General features: G+C 50.7%; 1 protein-coding gene and 1 pseudogene across 2 annotated transcripts in view; one reads left to right on the forward strand and one right to left on the reverse strand.

Annotated features, from left to right (window-relative positions):
• The first annotated feature begins 1,266 nt into the window (after nt 1–1,266).
• ADGRG5 (adhesion G protein-coupled receptor G5) overlaps nt 1,267–19,342 on the forward strand; it is a 25,278-nt gene continuing 7,202 nt past the window's right edge. Inside the window, exons 1-10 of the mRNA XM_032283992.1 lie at nt 1,267–1,661; nt 3,191–3,368; nt 12,943–13,044; nt 13,268–13,340; nt 13,991–14,147; nt 14,695–14,811; nt 15,826–15,942; nt 17,414–17,566; nt 18,290–18,411; nt 18,661–18,929. Coding sequence (XP_032139883.1) covers nt 12,981–13,044; nt 13,268–13,340; nt 13,991–14,147; nt 14,695–14,811; nt 15,826–15,942; nt 17,414–17,566; nt 18,290–18,411; nt 18,661–18,929 — 1,072 coding nt within the window. The 5' untranslated portion in view covers nt 1,267–1,661; nt 3,191–3,368; nt 12,943–12,980. The remainder of the gene's footprint in view (nt 1,662–3,190; nt 3,369–12,942; nt 13,045–13,267; nt 13,341–13,990; nt 14,148–14,694; nt 14,812–15,825; nt 15,943–17,413; nt 17,567–18,289; nt 18,412–18,660; nt 18,930–19,342) is intronic.
• Nucleotides 5,969–7,853, reverse strand: LOC116555453 (annotated as a pseudogene). Its single transcript, XR_004270539.1, has one exon. The product of XR_004270539.1 is annotated as a non-histone chromosomal protein HMG-17 pseudogene (transcript).

Here is a 19,342-nt window from a genome sequence, read left to right on the forward strand (position 1 = left end):
CATGTTGCCCAGGCTGGTCTTGAACTCGTTGCGTCAAGTGATCCACCCACCTCGGCCTCCCAAAGTGCTGGGATTACAGGCCTGAGCCACCGCACCCAGCCTCACCACTGGCTTCTGAGCAGGAGAGTATCTTGGTAGCGAGTTTCAGAATCAGGAGTGCAGGGCTAATAACAAGCACTAACTTAGCCCCCACTTGAAGCTGGGCACAGAGACTGGTACAGACCAGGCCGGGAAATAGAGGGGCTGTGGGGTGGGCAAGGCCTCCTCCTGAGCCCTGAGAACAGCCACCTGGGCTCATATTCAGCATGACGAGGGAAGAGGTTGGCGTGGCAATCCTAGAGGTGGCCGGGAGACCTCAGAAAGGAGGGGCCGGGAAGTCAAGATCTGGATTGAGACCAAAGAAAACTGAAGTGCAAAGAAGGGCCAAGGTTTGCCAAGTCACCCAGAGGGAGTGTAGCCCAGGAGGCAGGACACAGGTGCACTGGTGTCCCTGCAAAGCCTTCACCGTGCAGCGAGGTTGGGGAGCTGGTTGCCCTCCAAGGAGCAGTTCCCTCCTGCTTCTGCAGAGGCCACCTGTACTACTTTCGAGCTGTGCTTGGGTTGATGTGGGAAGGGCCCCAGTGAGGGCAGAGAGGAGGGAGACCGTGTTAGGACCTGTTTGGTTTCTCCCTTTTGCTGCCTCTCCATCTTTCCCCCAGGGCTGGAAGAGCACATTCTTGAGTCACAGTTTTCCCAGGAGTCTGGATGGGGCCCAGTCAAGAGAGAGCACCGTAAGCACACACACACCCCTACCTCTTTGCTCCCTTAGAGCTCTTCAGAGGGTATGGCTGCTGCAGGACAGGCTTATCCAGACCCCTGGCTCAAGGAGAAGCTGGCAAGCTTTCCAGTCCCACGTTTTCTGGGCTCTGCAGCCAGGGAGGCTCCTCTCCACCAGGCTCTGCCACTTGGCAACTCTGGGCCAGGCCCTGGTCCTCTCTGGGCTTCAGGTCCCTGATCTGTGAACTATGACGGCTTCATGGGACACTTCGGTGACTGCCAGCCTTGCCTTTTGTAAGCCTTACGCTGCAAGGGGTTCTGTCATCATCTCCATTTATGGAAGGGAAACAGGCTCGGAGAGTGACCACGTCACCCAGCCAGTAAGTGATGGGCTTGGTACTTGAACACAGGCGATCTGACCCAGCTCCTGCCTGAGGTCCTTGCCATTATCAATAACATCGATGGTCAGGTGGCAATCATTTTCCCTTTTCTATTGATGGAAAAGCTGAGGCCCAGGGGGGCAACATCTCTTGCCCAAGGATGCGGAGCTCAGGTGGGTCTCCCGCAGTGCGTAAGGCCATGCTGCCGTGCCCTCGAGCTCCTCCACAGAGGAGCAGCCACCCCAGGAAGTGCTGCAGGCTCCTCGGGGTGCTATCAGAGGGTGACCTGGGCATGACCACCAGCTCAGAGGAAGCAAAGAGGCTGCTGCTAGTGAAAGAAGAAGTGAAGTGAGAGTGTGGTGTCTGGGGCTGGAGTGAAGGGAGCAGAGAGAAGCGAAGTGGGGGTGCAGGTGTGGGGCAAAGGGAGAGGCCACTCACAGACGCCTACCGACTTCCCCTTCTTCCTGCGGAAGCAATAAGACAGCCGCGGAGGGAGCAGCGGAGACAGCAGCGGCAGCTTCACAGGTCAGACCCCTCTGCGCCTCTCCCACTCTCCCCTGCCCAGTTCTCTATCCTTATCCACAGGTCCCTCAGTGGGCACTGGGCATACCCATGCCCAGATGGGCACAGGTGTGGCGACAACCTGAGTGAGCAAGCTGGGGACCCACCCTCCTTCCATTTCTGGTTGGCAGCTTCGCATCTGGGGGAACGTAGAGATCTATGCTTTTGGAAGGAGAGGCGATTTAAATTAAGATGTGATTAGGCATGGGGCTCGAGTCTTAGCTTCCCCATGGGGTCTGGGTCAAGTGAAGGGAGGTTTCTTTTCTGGACCTCAATTTCTCATCTGTAAAATGGGGCGAGTCTGGGAACCTGCACCCTGGATGGCTGTCAGGGGCTCTGTAGAGGGCCTAGCACATAGTTTGTGCTTGGCAATGGAGGAGGTGCAGTTCCTTTCAGAGCGCCCTGGATTGGATCCTGGGGACAGCATGTCTCTGGGAAATGGCCCTGCTGCTGGCTTGGTCACAGATGTCCTTTTGGGCTCTGGTGTGGCTTCTCTTTTCCCACCTGTGAAATGGGGTTACTAATAGCATCTCTTAGGGCTTTTTTTTTTTTTTTTTTTGAGATGAAGTCTCACTCTGTTGCCTAGGCTGGAGTGCAGTGGCACGACCTTGGCTCACTGCAACCTCCACTTCCAAGGTTCAAGCAATTCTCCTGCCTTAGCCTCCCAAATAGCTGGGATTACAGGCGTGTGCCACCACGCCCAGCTAATTTTCATAATTTTAGTAGAGACGGGGTTTCACCATGTTGGTCAGGTTGGTCTCGAACTCCTGACCTCAGCTGATCCACCTACCTCAGCCTCCCAAAGTGCTGGGATTACAGGTGTGAGCCATGATGCCCAGCCTCTTAGGGCCTTTTTGCAGAGACCACAGGTTGATTGATTTCTCACCCAGGCCAGGGAGAGGCCAGGGGCAGGGGCTCCAGACTGTGGTTGGCAGGGGCAAGTGAGGCTGTGTGAGGAGAATGGCTGGCTCAGCAGGCCCCTGTGCTGCTGGGGAGAGGTGGGCTTTGGGGGTGCATGGTCAGCTCTAGGGAGGATGGCAGGGGTTCCCAAGCCTTGTGCTCAGAGGCATTCCTGGCCGAGGACTTTGGTCAGAATCCTGGAGGCTGAGGCAGGAGAATTGCCTGAACCCAGGAGGCGGAGGTTGCAGTGAGCCGAGATCGCGCCGTTGCACTCCAGCCTGGGTAACATGAGTGAAACTCCGTCTCAAAAAAAAAAAAAGAATCCTGGACCTGGCTCACGGCCTGATTCCCAGGAGACGACCATAGAAATTGTTGTTAGAGTTTCTCTTTCTGGGAAATAGTTTTCCTTGGCCTCATTTTATAGATGAGAAAACCTGAGGCACAGAGAGGTCAAGTGCCTTGCCCAGTGTCACACAGCCCAGGCACAATACTGGAAATGGTTATCAAATTTTTATCTTCCGAAGCCTCCGTCCTGTTTTCCATAGTACCTCATCTCTCTATTGGCCTAAGTAGAGTCTTTCTTGTCTACACAGTACCTCAGCTACCCAACCATCTTTGGGAGGCTGCAGCGTGCAGGGGGTAGTGCCCTGGACCCTGGAGGCCTGGGTTGAGTCCCAGCTTGCCCGCTGACCTGCTGTGGAAACACAAGCAGACTCCTTCTGTGCAGTATTTAGTTTCCTCACCATCAGCTGGAACCATCCTGGAAGTCAGGTAAGGGATTGCTGTTTCCTAGAGGGCCCCAAATAACAATTGCAGGGTGGAAACTGAGATGGCTGAGCGTGTGGGGCATCGTTGCATGGTGACCTCTCTGGAGGGATGTGGAGGGGAATTTGGAGGCTGCAAGCAGAAGTGAAGACCGTGGTTTGCTCATGGGAAAATGGGTGGAAACCACAACTTCTATCTGGAGTGCCCTGGGGGAGGTGTCACTTCTGCTTTGGCCTCAATTTACCCAGTTGTGTGGTGGGATCAGGCTCTTCTTCCCTTGGTGCCTGCCTGGAAGCAGTATGGGTAAGGACCTGGTCATAGGGGCTGTACTCTGCAGGTCAAATCCATCTGTCTATCTGGGCCTCAGTTTCCCCAACAGTACAGTGAAGGGGCAGACAGGTTGGCCCAAGGTCCTTCCTGTGCTATCAGGTCCTCCACTACTGGACCTGTTTTCTCACTTAAATTATTTCATTCAGTAGCTTCTTTTGTCTCTCCAAACCCTTTTGCTTTTTTTTTTTTTTTTTTTGAGACAGAGTCTCACTCTGTCACCCAGGTCGGAGTGCAGTGGAACAATCATGTTTCACTGCAGCCTTGACCTCCCAGGCCCAAATAATCCTCAGCCCCCCAACCAGCTGGACCACAGGCACATGCCACCACGCTGGGCTAGGTTTTTTAATGTTTAATTTTGTAGAGATGGGGGTCTTGTTATGTTGCTCTGGCTGGTCTCAGCCTCCTGGGCTCAAGTGATCTTCCTGCCTCAGCCTTCTGAAGTGCTGCGATTAAGGCATGAGCCACCGCACCCGGCCCCCCAAATCCTTTCCCTTGTCTTTTCTCTGAGGTTCTGAGAGGGTAAGTGAATAGCATGCCAATAAATAACCAAATAGCTGTGGGAAGAAGGTTGCCCAGGTGCCAAGGCAAGAGAATTGAAGGCACAAGCTGTCCCAGTATAATAAATAACTGATTACTTAGTTTTAGCAATGATACAAAATATATTTAGAAACAATCACAAAATCAATTATATAATCCTATTAAATCACGATTCTTTATTAATCTTCGCTTTAGTATTACAGCATATAATTAGTTTAGTCTTACGGTATAGACAATCAGGTGAAATATAGTTAGGAACTGAAGGGACCTGTGAGGCTGATCAGGAAGCGAGAGTGAGAGCCTTGTGGTAACATCCGTGCCTGGGAAGGTGCCCGTTACTTAGCAGGCCATGAAGGGGAGTTTCCCTTTCACTAGGGGAGTCCAGAGAACACTCTGCTCTGCCCGGGTCTTGAGGAAGGCCCGACATTAGCCAGGCCTGCCCACAGACATCCAGGGGCTTAAATGCCTCTCTGTGGTGCTGTGCTCCCACGGTCACCATCCTTGTCACTTTCATGTTCTGCTTTCTCACCCGGTGCTCTTCTTAAGTTCTTAGAAGTCATGAGAAGTAAGAATAGAGGAATCCTAAAAGCCTTTGATCTTTCTGATGAGTGCATAGAGAGATGCTGACCTAAGTGCCACCCCTCCTTGCAGCGGCTCCCTGAGAGGGGGGGGTGCCCCGTACTGTAAGCATGTGATTTGCTTGACCCTATCCATCACGTCAGATGAGTCACTCTCCTTACCCTGCCCCCCGCCCTGTATACAATAAATATCAGCGCATCCAGGCATTCGGGGCCACTACTGGACTCCGCCCTTGGTAGTAGTGGTCCCCAGGGCCTGGCTGAGTTCTTCTCTTATCTCTGTGTCTTGTGTCTTTCTTTCCTGCGATCTATTGTCTCTGCACGCAAAAGAACACCCACTGGACCCTGCGAGGCTGGACCCTGCAAATAGCCAAATAAATAAGAACCCAGTCTTCTGTGACCCCCTGTGCTGGGTCTCGCTATGTTGCCTAGGCTGGTTCTTGAAGTACTGTGATTAAGATGTGAGCCACTGCACCTGGCCCCCCAAATGATTGGCCTGGCCTCAGGTGATTCTTCTGCCTTAGCTTGGGATTACAGGTGCAAGCTATGGCGCCTGGCTGTACACATTTTCTTTTTAAAGAATACAGATAATTCTTAGTAGTGAAATGACAATCTGTTGCATATTTTAACTTTTAATTTTGGAAAAATTATAAATTCACAGAAGGTTGCAAAAAATTGTCCAGAAGGTTTTGTACACCCTTCACTTATTCTCTGGTAGTAACATCTTGCATGCCTATAGTATAATTTCAAAGCCAGGAAATTGTCTTTGGTACAGTTTTCAAACTTCATTCTGATTTCGCCTGTTTTATACACTCATTTTCATATGCTGGTTCTTTGGTAAGTGTTTTTTTTTTTTTTTTTTTTTTGAGACGAAGTCTCACTCTGTTGCCCAGGCTGGAGTGCAGTGGCACAATCTCTGCTCACAGCGACCTCCGCTTCCTGGGTCCAGGTGATTCTCCTACCTCAGCCACCCGAGTAGCTGGGACCACAGGCGCGTGTCACCACACCCGGCTAATTTTTAGTATTTTTAGTAGAGGCGGGGTTTCACGGTGTTAGCTAGGATGGTCTCAATCTCCTGACCTCGTGATCCTCCCGCCTCGGCCTCCCAAAGTGTTGGGATTACATGCGTGAGCCGCTGCGCCCGGCCCCTGGTAAGTGCATTTTAACTTTATAAGAAAGTGCCAAACTGTTTTCCTTGCAATTTTATGACATGATAAAATAAAAGATTCCTGTAAACACCACCATGATCAAGACACACAACTGCTCCATCGCCACAAGGATCCCTTGTGGTAGGCCTTTAAAAAAACACACTCCCCCGCCCTAACCCTTTGCAACCACTTATCTGTTCTCCATCTCTATCATTTTGTCATGTCAAGTCTGTTATACAAATTGAATCCCACAGCATGCAACATTTTGAGATACGCTTTTTTTTTTTTGGCTCATAATAATTCCTTTAATAATCTTTAATGTGTGTGTACCTAATAACAGAAGCTTTGAAAAATAAAGCAAAAATTTATAACATTAAAGGGAGAAATTGACAAAGCAACACTTACAGTTATAAAATGAAAATACCAGAATTTCTCTGAAGATCCACAATCCAGAAGTGGAACCACTGGTCTTTTGACAGGGGCCATCTCAGTGGCATCACTGGAAAGTCCAGATTGCCTGACACAGTGGTAACCAATGACTGGGGGTCAGATCCCAACAGATGAGTTGGCTTAAGGGAGTTAAGTCTATGCTGAAAGACAGAAAGGGAGAAGAGGACATGAAAACGAATTTGGTTTTCCATAGCACAAGGCTTTTGTGTGCCAAGGTGGCCATGTGCGTCAAAGTCAGGGAATCCCTCTTCCTGGGAGCCAAGAGGAAGTCTCTCAAAACTAGAAGGGAAAGGTGTTTTCCCTGTATCAGTCCAGATTCAGAGACATTCTTTTAGTGACATATGCCCCTTCCCCGCAAAACAGCAATGAAGTGTTCCGTGTGCTAACAACATAGCTTAAAAAAAAGGTAAAACAAAATTCTACATTTTTGTAAAAATTGATAAAAAATAGTATTTCAAACTGTACAGTCACCAGAACTACACAGTTATAAAAAAATGCACACACTGCATTTGGCATCTCCGGCATCTTTAGCTTTCTGTGCCCGGTCTGTTTTGGTATCTCCATTTTCCATTTTCTGCAGGGTTATTCCCCTCCTTGCCAGCAGCCACATTTCCCTTTTTCCCTTAGGGTACCTTCTCTCCCTTCTTTGGAGGGGCCTTTTTAGGCTTGGGCTCTGGCTTTGGAGGAGTGGGCTTAGCAGACAACTTCGCAGATCTTTTCTGTGGTTTGTCCTTCACCTTGGCTTTATCTCCTTTAGCATCGCCTTCAGCCTTTCTCTTGGGCATGGTGGCGGCGGCTACGGCAGCGGGTTGTAGGATCTGGGCACAGGATGCAGGGGCGCATGGGATGCAGGGGTGCGCAGGATGCAGGGGTGCGCGGGCTTTGGTCGGTCCGGGGGTCATTCTCACCTCTTCTTCTTCACACTGCTCCCATAGTATTCTTGTATCTCTGCTATTGCCTTACTGGCTATATCTTATCATTTTCTCTTTTTTTGTAATGGCACTCTAGGATTTAAATACATATATTTAACTTTCCACAATTTACCTTCGAATAACATTATGGTACTTAAAATATAGTTTAATAACCTCACAACCAAATACGTCCATTTCCTCCTTCCTGCCTGTTGTGCTATTTTTGTGGTACTCTTCTACTTCTACATATACTGTGATCCCCACAATGCATTGTTACTATTTTTGCATTAAACAGATATTAAAACCAAGGAAATTTATTTTATATTTGACACATTTTTGCCAGTTTCACTACTCTTCATTTCTTTGTGTAAGTTTATTTCCAACTGGCATAATTTTCCTTCTGCCCTAAGAATTTTCTTCAATATTTATTTTAGTGCCGATCTGCTGGCAGTGAATTCTCTAACTCCTTGCTCATCTAAAGAAGTTCTTATTTTGTCTACTTTTTTTTTTTTTTGACAGGGTTTTGTTCTTGTCATCCAGGAGGCTGGAGTGCAATGGCATGATCATGGCTCACTGCAGTCTTGACCTCCTGGACTCAAGTGATCCTCCAGCCTTCCTCCTGAATAGCTGGGACTACAGGTGCATGTCACCACGCCTGGCTATTTTTGTATATTTTGTAGAGACAAGGTTTCGCCATGTTGGCCAGGCTAGTTTTGAACTCCTGGGCTCAAGCGCTCCACCCACCTCAGCCTCCCAAAGTGCTGGAATTACAGATGTGAGCCACTGCACCCGACCCTGTCTTCATTTTTGAAAGATATTTTCACTGGGCATGGAGTGTTAGAATGACAGATTTTTATTGATTGATGTGGCTGCATTATCGTCTGCTTTGTATAGTTTCTGATAAGAAGTCTCTTGTAGTTTGCATCTTTTATCTTCTGGGTACAATGAGTCTTTTTTTTTTGGCCGACTTCAAGATTTTATCTTTGATTCTGCAGCAGTTTGACTAGAATGTATCTAGATGTGTTTTTCTTTGCTTTTATTCCATGGGCTTTTGCAGGGCTTCTTGGATCATGGTTTGTTGTTTTTTATTAATTTTGGAAAATATTTGGCCATTTAAAATTTTCTTTTCTTTCTGTTTCTACTTATTCTTCTCTCTTCTCTCTCCTTTAGCTAGGATTCCAATTATATATATACAGACCATTTGCACAGTTCTTGGGTAGTCCGTTGGTATTTATTTTCACTCTTCTTACTCTTTATATTTCAATTTGGATAATTTCTATACACTATCATCAAGTTCAAAGATTCTTTACTTTGCTGTGTCCAGCTTGCTGATAAACCCATTGAGGGAATTCTTCATCACTGATATTGAGGTTTTCATTACTAACATTTCTGCTTGACTAGCCTTAATAGTTTCCATCGTTCTGTGGAAATTTCCTATCTGTTCCTATCTATCTACCTTTTTCACTCCACCCTTTAAGATATTTATTATAGCTAGCTTGTTTCTATCTGATAGTTCCCACATTTTGGCCATCTCTAGATCTGGTTCTGTGTGTCTTAAAATCTTTGATTAGTTACCAGGCATTGTGTGTAATAGAACAGTAGTAAAGTAAATGATATTTATGCCTAGAAATTGGAATATTTCTTATGTCATGGCTGTAGTATAGGGCATCAAGTCAATTTAATCTGTAGTTGATTAAGGTTTACGTTTTATTTATTTATCTGTTTATTTAGAGATGGAGTCTCACTATGTTGCCCAGGCTGATCTTGAACTCTTGCGCCCAAATGGTCCTCCTACCTCAGCCTCCCAAAGTGCTGGGATAACAGGCAAGAGCCACAGTGCCCAGATGGATTTAGGTTTTGTTGTTGCTCTAATTACCTTCTACAGGCTCCAGATTTCTCCAGTGGTGGACTGTCCCTGCTTTGTGTTCAGTATGAGGACTTGAGTCCCACAGGAATTTTCCCAGCATTCCCGCTCCGCACTCAGCATGGCATGCATGTAACACAGAGGAAACCTCTCTTCTTGTTGCAGTCTCTTCCCCAGCGGTAGACTGCTGTTACTTCATGCTTGGTGCAAGGCTTGTGGTAGAGGCAGTGAATTCTTAATTCCCCTGCTCTAGCTTCAGCCTTAGACAGTCTTGAGCCTGAGCCCCAGGAGCGGGGCTTTCTCCGTGTTCCTGTTTCTCCTCCGGTTGTTGAGAACCTCTGCCTCTTATGCAGTGCAGTTACTAGAATCCAGGCAGACTTCCTCTGCTTCACCCCCCTGGGAACGAAACTCTGCCTTATTAGTTGGGGGATCTTGAGTGGGAGTGAGGTTCCTGCTCTTTTCGCAGTGGTAGGCACCGCCCTCTGTTTTATAGCAGTGCAGAGTCCTGGGCACTAATGGGTGTCCTCTTCCTTGCCAGTGTCCAGTGGCTTTTTTTTGTTTGTTTTCTTTTGAGACAGGGTCTCACTCTGTTGCCCAAGATGGAGTGCAGTGGTGCTGTCGCAGCTCACTGCAGCCTCCAACTTCACAGGCTCAGGTGTTTCTCACACCTCAGCCCCCTGAGTAGCTGGGACAACAGGCGTGTACCATCTCACCTGGCTAATTTTTTTTTTTAGAGGCAGAGTTTTACTGTGTTGCCCAGGCTGGTCTTGAATCCCTGGGCTCAATCAATTCACCCACTTCAGCCACCCAAAGTATTGAGATTACTGGCATGAGCCAAAGCACCCGGCCCTGATGGCTTTTGCGTAGTGTCACTGTAGCAGTGGTTGGAGGGTCTTCTCCTCCAGCAGAGGCAGTCCACATTTGCCTTGTAGCAGGTCAGGGACCTGTGGGATGGGCATCTTACATCAAAGCAAAGCCAGGGTGCAGGTGTTTATCTCTCAGGGGCAGCCAGTTCCCAGTGTGCACTCAGGCAGGCCCCAGAGCACAGATACACTTCTCCAGGTCCTCCTGCTCCAGCACGTTCTGCATGGCTATGTCATCATGGGGTTCTCTCGGGCCCTGTCCCATGCCACGTCATTCTCATGGGCGTCCAGTGGAGGACCGTAGGAGGAAGCTGTCTAGAGGGCACAGGCTATCTTGTGTCTAGGGCTCCCAGTAAACTGCCACTCTCGCTAATGCTCAGCCATTAGGAATTCATTAAGGTATTAGTCATTTTCTCCTTATCTACATTTGTGGCAACTACCTGTTCCTCCATGCTCTGTCAGTGTGAAACAGATCATGTGTTTCATCCAAAAAAGATAACATGTTCTGGTTATCTCCAGAAACCAGTTTACTTGGTGGCCTGTGACCTCAGCTCTCCAGTAAGCTAAAAAAAAAAAAAAAAAAAAAAAAAATTTGTACATTATTTGGCTTTCCCTTTGCTATGATGGAAACAATGTTCCCATGTGGCTCTCTACTTTCTAAGTGGAAATCAAAATCATCTTAATATGGTTTTTACACAATTAAAAAAATCTCCCACTCAATGTTTCGATTATGACTATATACATTCCATTCCATATTAAGTCAAGTTGTGTAGCAGCATTCTATTTTCTTTCTTGTACAACTTGGTTTTCTTGAAATTAATTGCTTCTTTTTATTTTTGTATTTACAAATTTTCTGTAAGACATCTCAGAAAACAATTTTTCTAGATGCCCAAACCTATTGGATAGTCTCTCTCCTCTCCTTTTCCTCTTCCTAATTTTTTCTTGAAGACCTCCCTCCAGGGGCATTCTTTTCTCCTGCCCCTCCAGATGGGAAATGCCCTAGTCCTGCTGCTTGACATCAACCTGGGCCTTCCCTTCACACATTGGCTGGGGAGTAGCTTTACCTCTCCCACGGTAGGATACAGGACGTGTCTTCTTTCATGATTGACTTTCATTTTGTTGGAGCACATCCTCCAGCAGCTTCTCAAGAAACGGTGTGTGTTTTGAAATACTCAGTAATCCTTGGTTGATCATTCATCTTTAAGAGTGGAGCACTAAAAACCTAATTGCTTGGCAGAGCTTGGTGACTGGTGAAATGTCACTGTAAGTGAGGTCTCGCATGACACTGAGGAACATAAAAATGGCAGTAGTTATAGGATGCTGTTCTTGGAATGCTCAGCTCTTCAGACGTTTCTCCTGCCTCAGGGCATAACCCTGGCTGCTGCAGTCTTCTGGAATCTGATGGGGGGAGGACGTGGGGAGGGGATACTGTTTAATTGCCCCTTTCCCTCTGATTCTCTATGGTAATCCTCTCTCCAGAGAGTAAACTTTGTGTGGAGCAGGACTGGGGTTGGTGGGATGCTGAGGAAACTCCCGGATACTCGAGGTGGCTGGGGAGATCTGGGGATTGAGTTGAGCATTTTAAAGCCTTACAACCAACAATCCCTGTTTTTATTTTATTTTTTTTTATTGTTTTGAGACAAGGTCTCATTCTGTTGCCCAGGCTGGAGTGCAGTGGTATGATTTTGACTCACTGCAGCCTCCACCTCTTGGGTTCAGGTGATTCTTCCACCTCACCCACCTGAATAGCTGGGGATACAAGCACAGGCCGCCACACCCAGCTAATTTTTGTATTTTTTTTGTTTGTAGAATCAGGGTTTTGCAATGTTGCCCAGGCTGGTCTCAAACTCCCGGTCTCAAGCGATCCTCCCACCTCGGCCTCCCAAAATGTTGGGATCACAGGCATGAGCCACCGTGCCCGGCCAACAATCCCTGTTTTAGCCTTTTCCTTCATCCCCACTTCAGAAATTCCTGATGCTTCCAGTTCTCAAGTGCTTCCAAGATGAAGCTTCTCCTCGTCTTCCCCCCGCATCCTACCTTTCCCCACCGCAGGCACTTGGGGTCAACATTTTTTGGTCTGCTAAACGTCTTACAATGTGACACCGACTTTGTAGCCTCCGAAGTTTTGCTGACATCTCCCCTCTCTGTGGTTGTTTTCTTTCCCATTGTTCTGTCCTTGTGCCCATTTTCTGGGGAGTAGTTTTACCTCTCTCACGGTAGGGTACAGGAACCCCTGTGCCCTGGGTCTTCTTTCATGATTTACTCTCTCATTTTGTTGGAGCACATCCTCCAGCAGCTCCCCGAGAGGCTTTGTGCCTCTTTTCTTCCCCATTGTACTGTTTTTCATGCGTGTTTTCTTTCCCCTTGTTCTGCTGCTTTGTGCCTATTTTATTCACTCCCTCTCATTTTAGTGGGGCTTTAAGGGGCAGACATAAATTTGCTCCATTGAAGCAGAAGTTTATTAGTTCATTTTAAAATGGAGGAAAATGAGGGCAGAGAGAGAGACAGATCCTACCCAAAGCCACATGATGAGTTAGTGGCAGGGCTGGATGGGTTTTGCATGTTGCTTTCTCCCAAACACCTCCCTGCTGCGTAGAGGCTGGGGTCCTGGCGAAGCCCCCAGAGAGACTGTTTTTTGGGAGGGGGCGTGTGTCAAGCAGAGCTGCTAATGGTAGCATTACTAGGTGGTCATGGAGTCTGCAGTTTTAAGAGAGCTGGCTTCAGGCAGCTTTAAGAAAAGCAAGTCCCTTTGCCCTTCAGCCTCAGCTTCCTCATCTGTCAAATGCAGGATGGATGAGGATCAAATAAGATGCTGCATGTCCTACCCTTGGGACGTGCCAGACACTAAAAGTTAGAGGTCGCTCTTTTGTCATGACGGTGATGGCATGCCCTTTTCCAGGGCCAGAGCTAGTTCCTGGAGGAGACTGGGCACAGGGCATGGATCGCTGTGGTGCCATTTTCCTGTGCCTGTGCCTTCTGATGTTGCAGAATGCAGCAGCAGGTAAGGGGGCTCTGCTGAACCGGGGGCAGCCCTAGCCCAGGCTGGGACTGTGGTGCAAAGGTGGGAGGCGTCAAACCACGGGGGATCAAAAGGGGCCACTTAGGCTTCCTGGGGGCAGTAGGAGCTGCTTGTGAACCAGACCCTCAGTCTGGGATGGAAAGCCTAGAGGCCACGGAGCCAGGGGGCAGCTGAGACAGGCTGAGGGCGAGGTGTGTCCCCGCAGAGCCACGGAAGGAGCTGCGACTCATGAAGAATATGGAGGCGCCCAGGGCCCGGAGCTCGCTTTCTTTTCCTGGGTGAGTTGGACGTGTCTCTCTCCTGTTTAGACTCAGCTGTGCCTCCCACCCCAAGCCTGCACCTCGAATCAGTGGGCCCGGGTTGGTCCAGTATAGACTCTTAACTGGGCATTTTCCAGCACTTTTATTGAGCACCTACTGCATACCTGACTCTAGGCTCTGGAGATGTGACATGTCACCGCCCTCATGAAGTTTATCATCTGGGAATGGGAGCCATTAATCTTGGATGTCATGAAACTAAGTGTGGAATTGTGGGTCTCCATGCATTTTCATGGGAAGGGGCTCTAAGACTCTGGCTGGGTTCTCCAGGGTCTATGACCCAAAGACTGAGCAGCTCTGGGTGAGAGGCCAATGCTGAAGACTGGCCAGGGATAACAGTGATGACAGGGAAGCTGTGAGGGAGCAGTCAGGGAAGGCATCCTGGAGGAGGTGACAGTAAACTGGGACCTGAACAGGAGTTACTCGAAAGGAGAGGAGGGATGGGATAGAGAACTAAGAGTGTGCCAGAGACACTGTGTGTGCAGTGGTCTGGAGGTGGGAGTGACAGGGGTGTGGGTGGGAAGATCCTGCCCTCCCAGGCTGTCTAGAGCCCCCATCACCCTTACCCCACTCTGGGCTCTGGCCTCCCTGGCCATCTTTCCGGGCTGCAGTCAACTCCACCAGCTGGAGCAGATGCTGCTGAACACCAGCTTCCCAGGCCACAACCTGACCTTGCAGACAGCCACCATCCAGTCTCTGGCCTTCAAGCTGAGCTGTGACTTCTCTGGCCTTTCGCTGACCAGTGCTGCTGTGAAGCAGGTGCCCCAGGTCAGAGGCTGTGGGGGGGTGGGGGGTGGCCAGTTGCCCCTGCCCTGGAAATCCCCCAGAGGTTTAAGGTCCAGATTTTCGTTGGGCTCCACTGTCCCCCTCCCCATGCCCCCCAGTCCAGGCTCTGCCCTAACTGGGAGTTGTCGCCTCCTCTGTAAATTGGGGCTGATACTTGCTGTGTGAACTGTGGAAAGGGAGGTGGTTTACGGCCCCTCCAGGGTGGAGTCTGCTTCCTGCTTTGGCCGGAGGCTGCCCCTTGGAGGCAGCTGTGGGAGAGGCCAGGAACCCTGGCTCCTTTTAGGACCCTGGGGTGATTGGCTGGGTCCCTGGCTGGGACTGGGGCTGGGTCCGAGGTAGCTCCATCCCTGCGCAGCATGGAGGGAGGGCCTGGGATCTTGGGAAGTTTGAGAGCAGATGCAGCCTGCTGGGAGAGGGTTCTGTAGGTGGAAACCCCAAGGAGGGTTTCATGGGGAGTGGGAGGCAGTGAAGGTGTTGGGGTCGGGTCTGCAGGTCCTGGTTGCCAGACGCAGTCTGTGACCCTCCGCAGGCCCGCAGTCAGCATGCCATGCAGTTCCCCTCTGAGCTGACCCGGGAGGCCTGCAAGACCCGCCCCAGCGAGCTGCGGCTCATCTGTATCTACTTCTCCAACGCCCACTTTTTCAAGGTCAGTGTGACGGAGGGCCAAGGAGGGTGGTGCCGGTCCCTTCTTGGGATCCACTGCAGGTGTCCACGTCACTGCCTGGCCTCTGGGAGACCAGCACCAAGTGAGACCAGCCAGCTGACAGTGCAATCCAAGCTAGCCATTGACCCTCTCTGGGCCTGTTTCCTTGCCAGCTTTCGCAGAATGGTAGGAAGGCACAATTACAATCTGCAGATGATACCTAAGAAACCTACTATGTGCCTGTCTCTAGACAGGAGACAGACAAGAAGGCACTTGTTCCCTGCCCTCAGAGGGCTCTCTCTCGATGGTTAGACTAAGACCTTAGAGATTTATTTTTTTGGCAGAGTCTTGCTCTGTTGCCCAGGCGGGAGTGCAGTGGTGTGATCTCGGCACATTGCAACCTCTGCCTCCTGGGTTCAAGTGATTTCCCTGCCTCAGCCTCCCTGGGATTGCAGGCATGCACCACTATGCCCAGCTAATTTGTGTATTTTTAGTAGAGACCGGGCTTAGCCATGTTGGCCAGGCTGGTCTTGAACTCCTGGCCTCAAGTGAGCCACCCACCTCAGCCTTCAAAGTGCTGGGATTACAGGCATGAGCCACTGTGCCCAGCCAGACCTTAGAGATTTAACGTCAGCACAAGATTGATGATAGCCGTAGAGGTCCAGAGCGATGGATGAGTGAGGGTGGGGTCGGGGTCCTTCCGCAGGGCAGTCCAGGGGAGCTTCTGGCGAAGGTGCCGTTCAACCTTGGCTTTGAAAGTGAGTGACGTTAGTGGTGAGGTGGAGGGCGTGAGGCTGGAACGCATTAAGCAACGGGAGGTGGACCAGCGGGTGGTGGTGGGACAGCTTTCCACACGGCAGGGACAGCACATGCAAAGAAAGCTGGGAGGCTGGGAAGGCTTTCACGGTGCACAGTGAAACTCTTGCTGCTTGTTCTCAGCCAGGGAAGCGGGCTCAGACCTTACCCAGGGTCTCCTCATTCCTCCTGCACTCAGCCCTTCTCCTGCTGCTATTCCAGGATGAAAACAACTCATCTCTGCTCAATAACTACGTCCTAGGGGCCCAGCTGAGTCACGGGCACGTGAACAACCTCAGGGATCCGGTGAACATCAGCTTCTGGCACAACCAAAGCCTGGTACTGCTGGGGGTGCCCCCATTTCCACTGCACCCTTGCCCCTCTGTGACTCTCCTGTTGAACACTGGTTTCACCAGACCCAAACCTGTGGAACCATCTTGGAAACAGACTATTTGAAACCCATCACACTTTAAAAATTCCTGCTCAAGAAATAAGAGAGAGAAGTTTTTACTCCTGTATTTGTCAGGATTCTTTCAGTTGTAAGTGAGGAAGTTCAGCTCAAGCCAGCTTAAGCCCAGAGGGCACTGATTGGCACACATCAATGAAATATCTAGGGCTGGTCCACCAGCTTCAGGCATGGCTGGATCCGGTGACAGATCAGATGCCCTTGTGGGTGGATGTGATGGATCCAGGATGGATCTGATGCCCCCTCCATCTCAGCAATGGTCTCCTGCCTTGGCTGTCCCTTCTGTGGCATGACGGAAGCTGGAGAGCAAGACTTCCTTTCCCTCTTCCCATCACGCTCTTCTCCCCACTCCCTACTCCCAACCTGCCCCAGTGCAGATCAGGGTCTCAGGATCTTAAAGGTTCATCTGGGTCACGTGTCCATCCCTACACCTGTCACCTGCCCAGGGGGATGGAATGTGTGGATTGGCCAGGCCCAGGTCACATGGCCCAGGGACTCGGGTGGAGGAGTGAGCTCCGGGGGAAGTATAGATGCTGATCCCGGAAAAAGTGAGGAGTGCTTGTGGGTGGGGGTGGAGTAGGGTGGCTCACAAGCCTTAACGCCTCCATTTCCCGGCTCCTGGCATTCCTGAAAAGCCCGGAGCCTCGGCTTTCTGGATCCGTCTTCTCTTTAGCTTCACCAGGACTGCCCTGCACTCTGAATTTCACCATCAGCCTTTCCTTTCTCCCTCTGGGCTTTGCCTCGACAGTTCCCTCCACCTGGAATGTCTTTGGCCTACTCCTGTTGAAATCCAGCATGTCCTCTAAGGCCCCAGGGTCCCCACCTCCCCTTGTCTTTGGGTCAGCTCTGCCTGCTCTCCGTGGTTTTCCATGGCTGCCTGTGTCATTTCCTCTACCTTTCCACCCACGTGGCTTGGCGTTAGGTTGTCTGTGGATGAGTCTCCCCTGACCAGGCATGGGTCTGAGCACATTGCTGTTCCCCACGGGAAGAGGGGGAGGGGCCAGCTGGTTATAGAGCGCCTACTGTATAAAAGGCCAGAGCTGGACACTCAAGACTCCATGTTGCCTTTTGTTTTCCCACCATTCTTGTGACATGAGTATGAAAGACCTTATTCTGTAGATGACTCAACTGAGGCTCAGAGCAATTTGGCATCTTGCCTGGGTCACTCTGAGAGTACCTGATGGAGCTGGGGCTGGAATCTGAGACTGAGACCAAAGGCCAGCCAGTGCCTGGTAAAATGTTGGCAAATGTGCAGTTGAGTTACTGTTGGCCCCCAGGACTCCCAGACACTGACCCACAGCCTTTCCTCTGCACCCTTGGACTGACCCCGGCATCTCCCCACAGGAAGGCTACACCATGACCTGTGTCTTCTGGAAGGAGGGAGCCAGTAAGCAGCACTGGGGGGCCTGGAGCTCTGAGGGCTGTCATACAGAGCAGCCCTCCCCCTTTCAGGTGCTTTGCCGCTGCAACCACCTCACCTACTTTGCTGTTCTCATGGTACGTGTGCATCCTGAGTGAGGCTCAGAGCTGCAGAGGGCCCTGCGTCTGTGGCAGAGGAGCAAGGCAAAAGCTGGTGCAAGGAACAGAAAACCCAACTGAAAAGGGCTTAAGCAAAAAAAACAGAAGAAAACAAACCTTATGGACTCATGTTTCTGAAAAGGCTGGGTTAGGCTTCAGGCATGGCTTGATCCAGGGGCTGATCACTAAGATCACTAAGATAGTACTCTACCTCTGTCCCTTAACTGTGCTTGCTCTGTGCTGGCTTAGCCCTCAAACAGGATCTCCTTATGAGCTAATAATATGGCTGGCAGCAGTTCCAGGCTCATGCCCTGGTAGCTTTCAGGCCAGTGGAATAAGATCTTTTACCCAGTTCTGCCAGCCATGTGTTCATCCCTGAACCAAGCACTATTGGCAAGAAGAGGGAAGGCCCTGCTAGGCCAGGCCTGGCACACCTTTCTTCACAGAGAGGGTAAAGGGGTGGTGTAGACTCCCAGGTGCATAGGGAATGGGGGAAGGGAGGCATTCATAGAAGAAGGGGGAGAGGGGAACTGTGGAGGGGTGAAACTCACCGTATCTGCCATGGCCTTGTTCAAGTCAGGTTCGTGGCTAGGCTTGTGGGGAAAGGGACTTGGAGCAGAGGCCTCGGGAGGGCCCTCTGACTGCGGCTGGGAGGGAGGGCGATGCTATGCTCTGGCCTCCAGCCCCTCTTCCTTCCCGCAGCAACTCTCCCCAGCCCTGGTCCCTGCAGAGTTGCTGGCTCCACTCACGTATATCTCCCTCGTGGGCTGCAGCATCTCCATTGTGGCCTCACTGCTCACGGTCCTGCTGCACTTCCACGCCAGGTATTCTGCTGCCACAGTGCTGGGAATGTGCCCCACCTGGCACATCACCTCCACTGTGTCCCATTTAGTCCACTAGAACTGGGTGGGCTTCTCAAGGGGGTGGGGGCCAGGAGGTGGGAGACCAGCTGCTGTGGGATCCCTGCCCCTTCTTCGCCTCAGATTCCCCATCAGTGTGCACCTCTGTGCCCTTCGGGTGGTGCAGCCTGGGTGATGTCCCTGGGCCATGGAGGGCCTTACTCTCACCTGCAGGAAGCAGAGTGACTCCCTAACACGCATCCACATGAACCTGCACGCCTCTGTGCTGCTCCTGAACATCACCTTCCTGCTGAGCCCCACATTCGCCACGTCTCCTGTGCCCGGGTCAGCGTGCACGGTGCTGGCCGCAGTCCTGCACTACGCGCTGCTCAGCTGCCTCACCTGGATGGCCATCGAGGGCTTCAACCTCTACCTCCTCCTTGGGCGTGTCTACAACACCTACATCCGAAGATACGTGCTCAAGCTTTGTGTGCTGGGCTGGGGTAAGCACAGCGTCCCTCTTCTCCTTGTCTTGAGGCCTCCAGGTGGGCAGGGTGTGGATCCTCGCTAGTCCTTTCTTCCCCTCCTCCTCCTCATCATAGTGGCCATTACATGACCACCACCTGTGACCTCAGTCTACGCCCACCTCCACTTTCTATATTACTAATTTTATCACCTCTTCCACCGCCATCACCGTAATCACCTCTTCCACCTCCTACGTCTCCTCCACTCTGTCACCGCCATCATCACCATCACCACCGTCATCACCTCCTCCACCTCCATCACCACCATCAACGCCTTCTCCACCTCCATCACCTTCTTCACCTCCATTATTGCCATCACCTCCTCCACCTTCATCACCACCATCATCACCTCCTCCACCTCCGTCACCACCATCATCACCTCCTCCACCTCC

Source organism: Sapajus apella, unplaced genomic scaffold, assembly GCF_009761245.1.
Source record: "Sapajus apella isolate SASKATOON/1434 unplaced genomic scaffold, GSC_monkey_1.0 scaffold15, whole genome shotgun sequence".
Classification (NCBI taxonomy): Eukaryota; Metazoa; Chordata; class Mammalia; order Primates; family Cebidae; genus Sapajus; species Sapajus apella.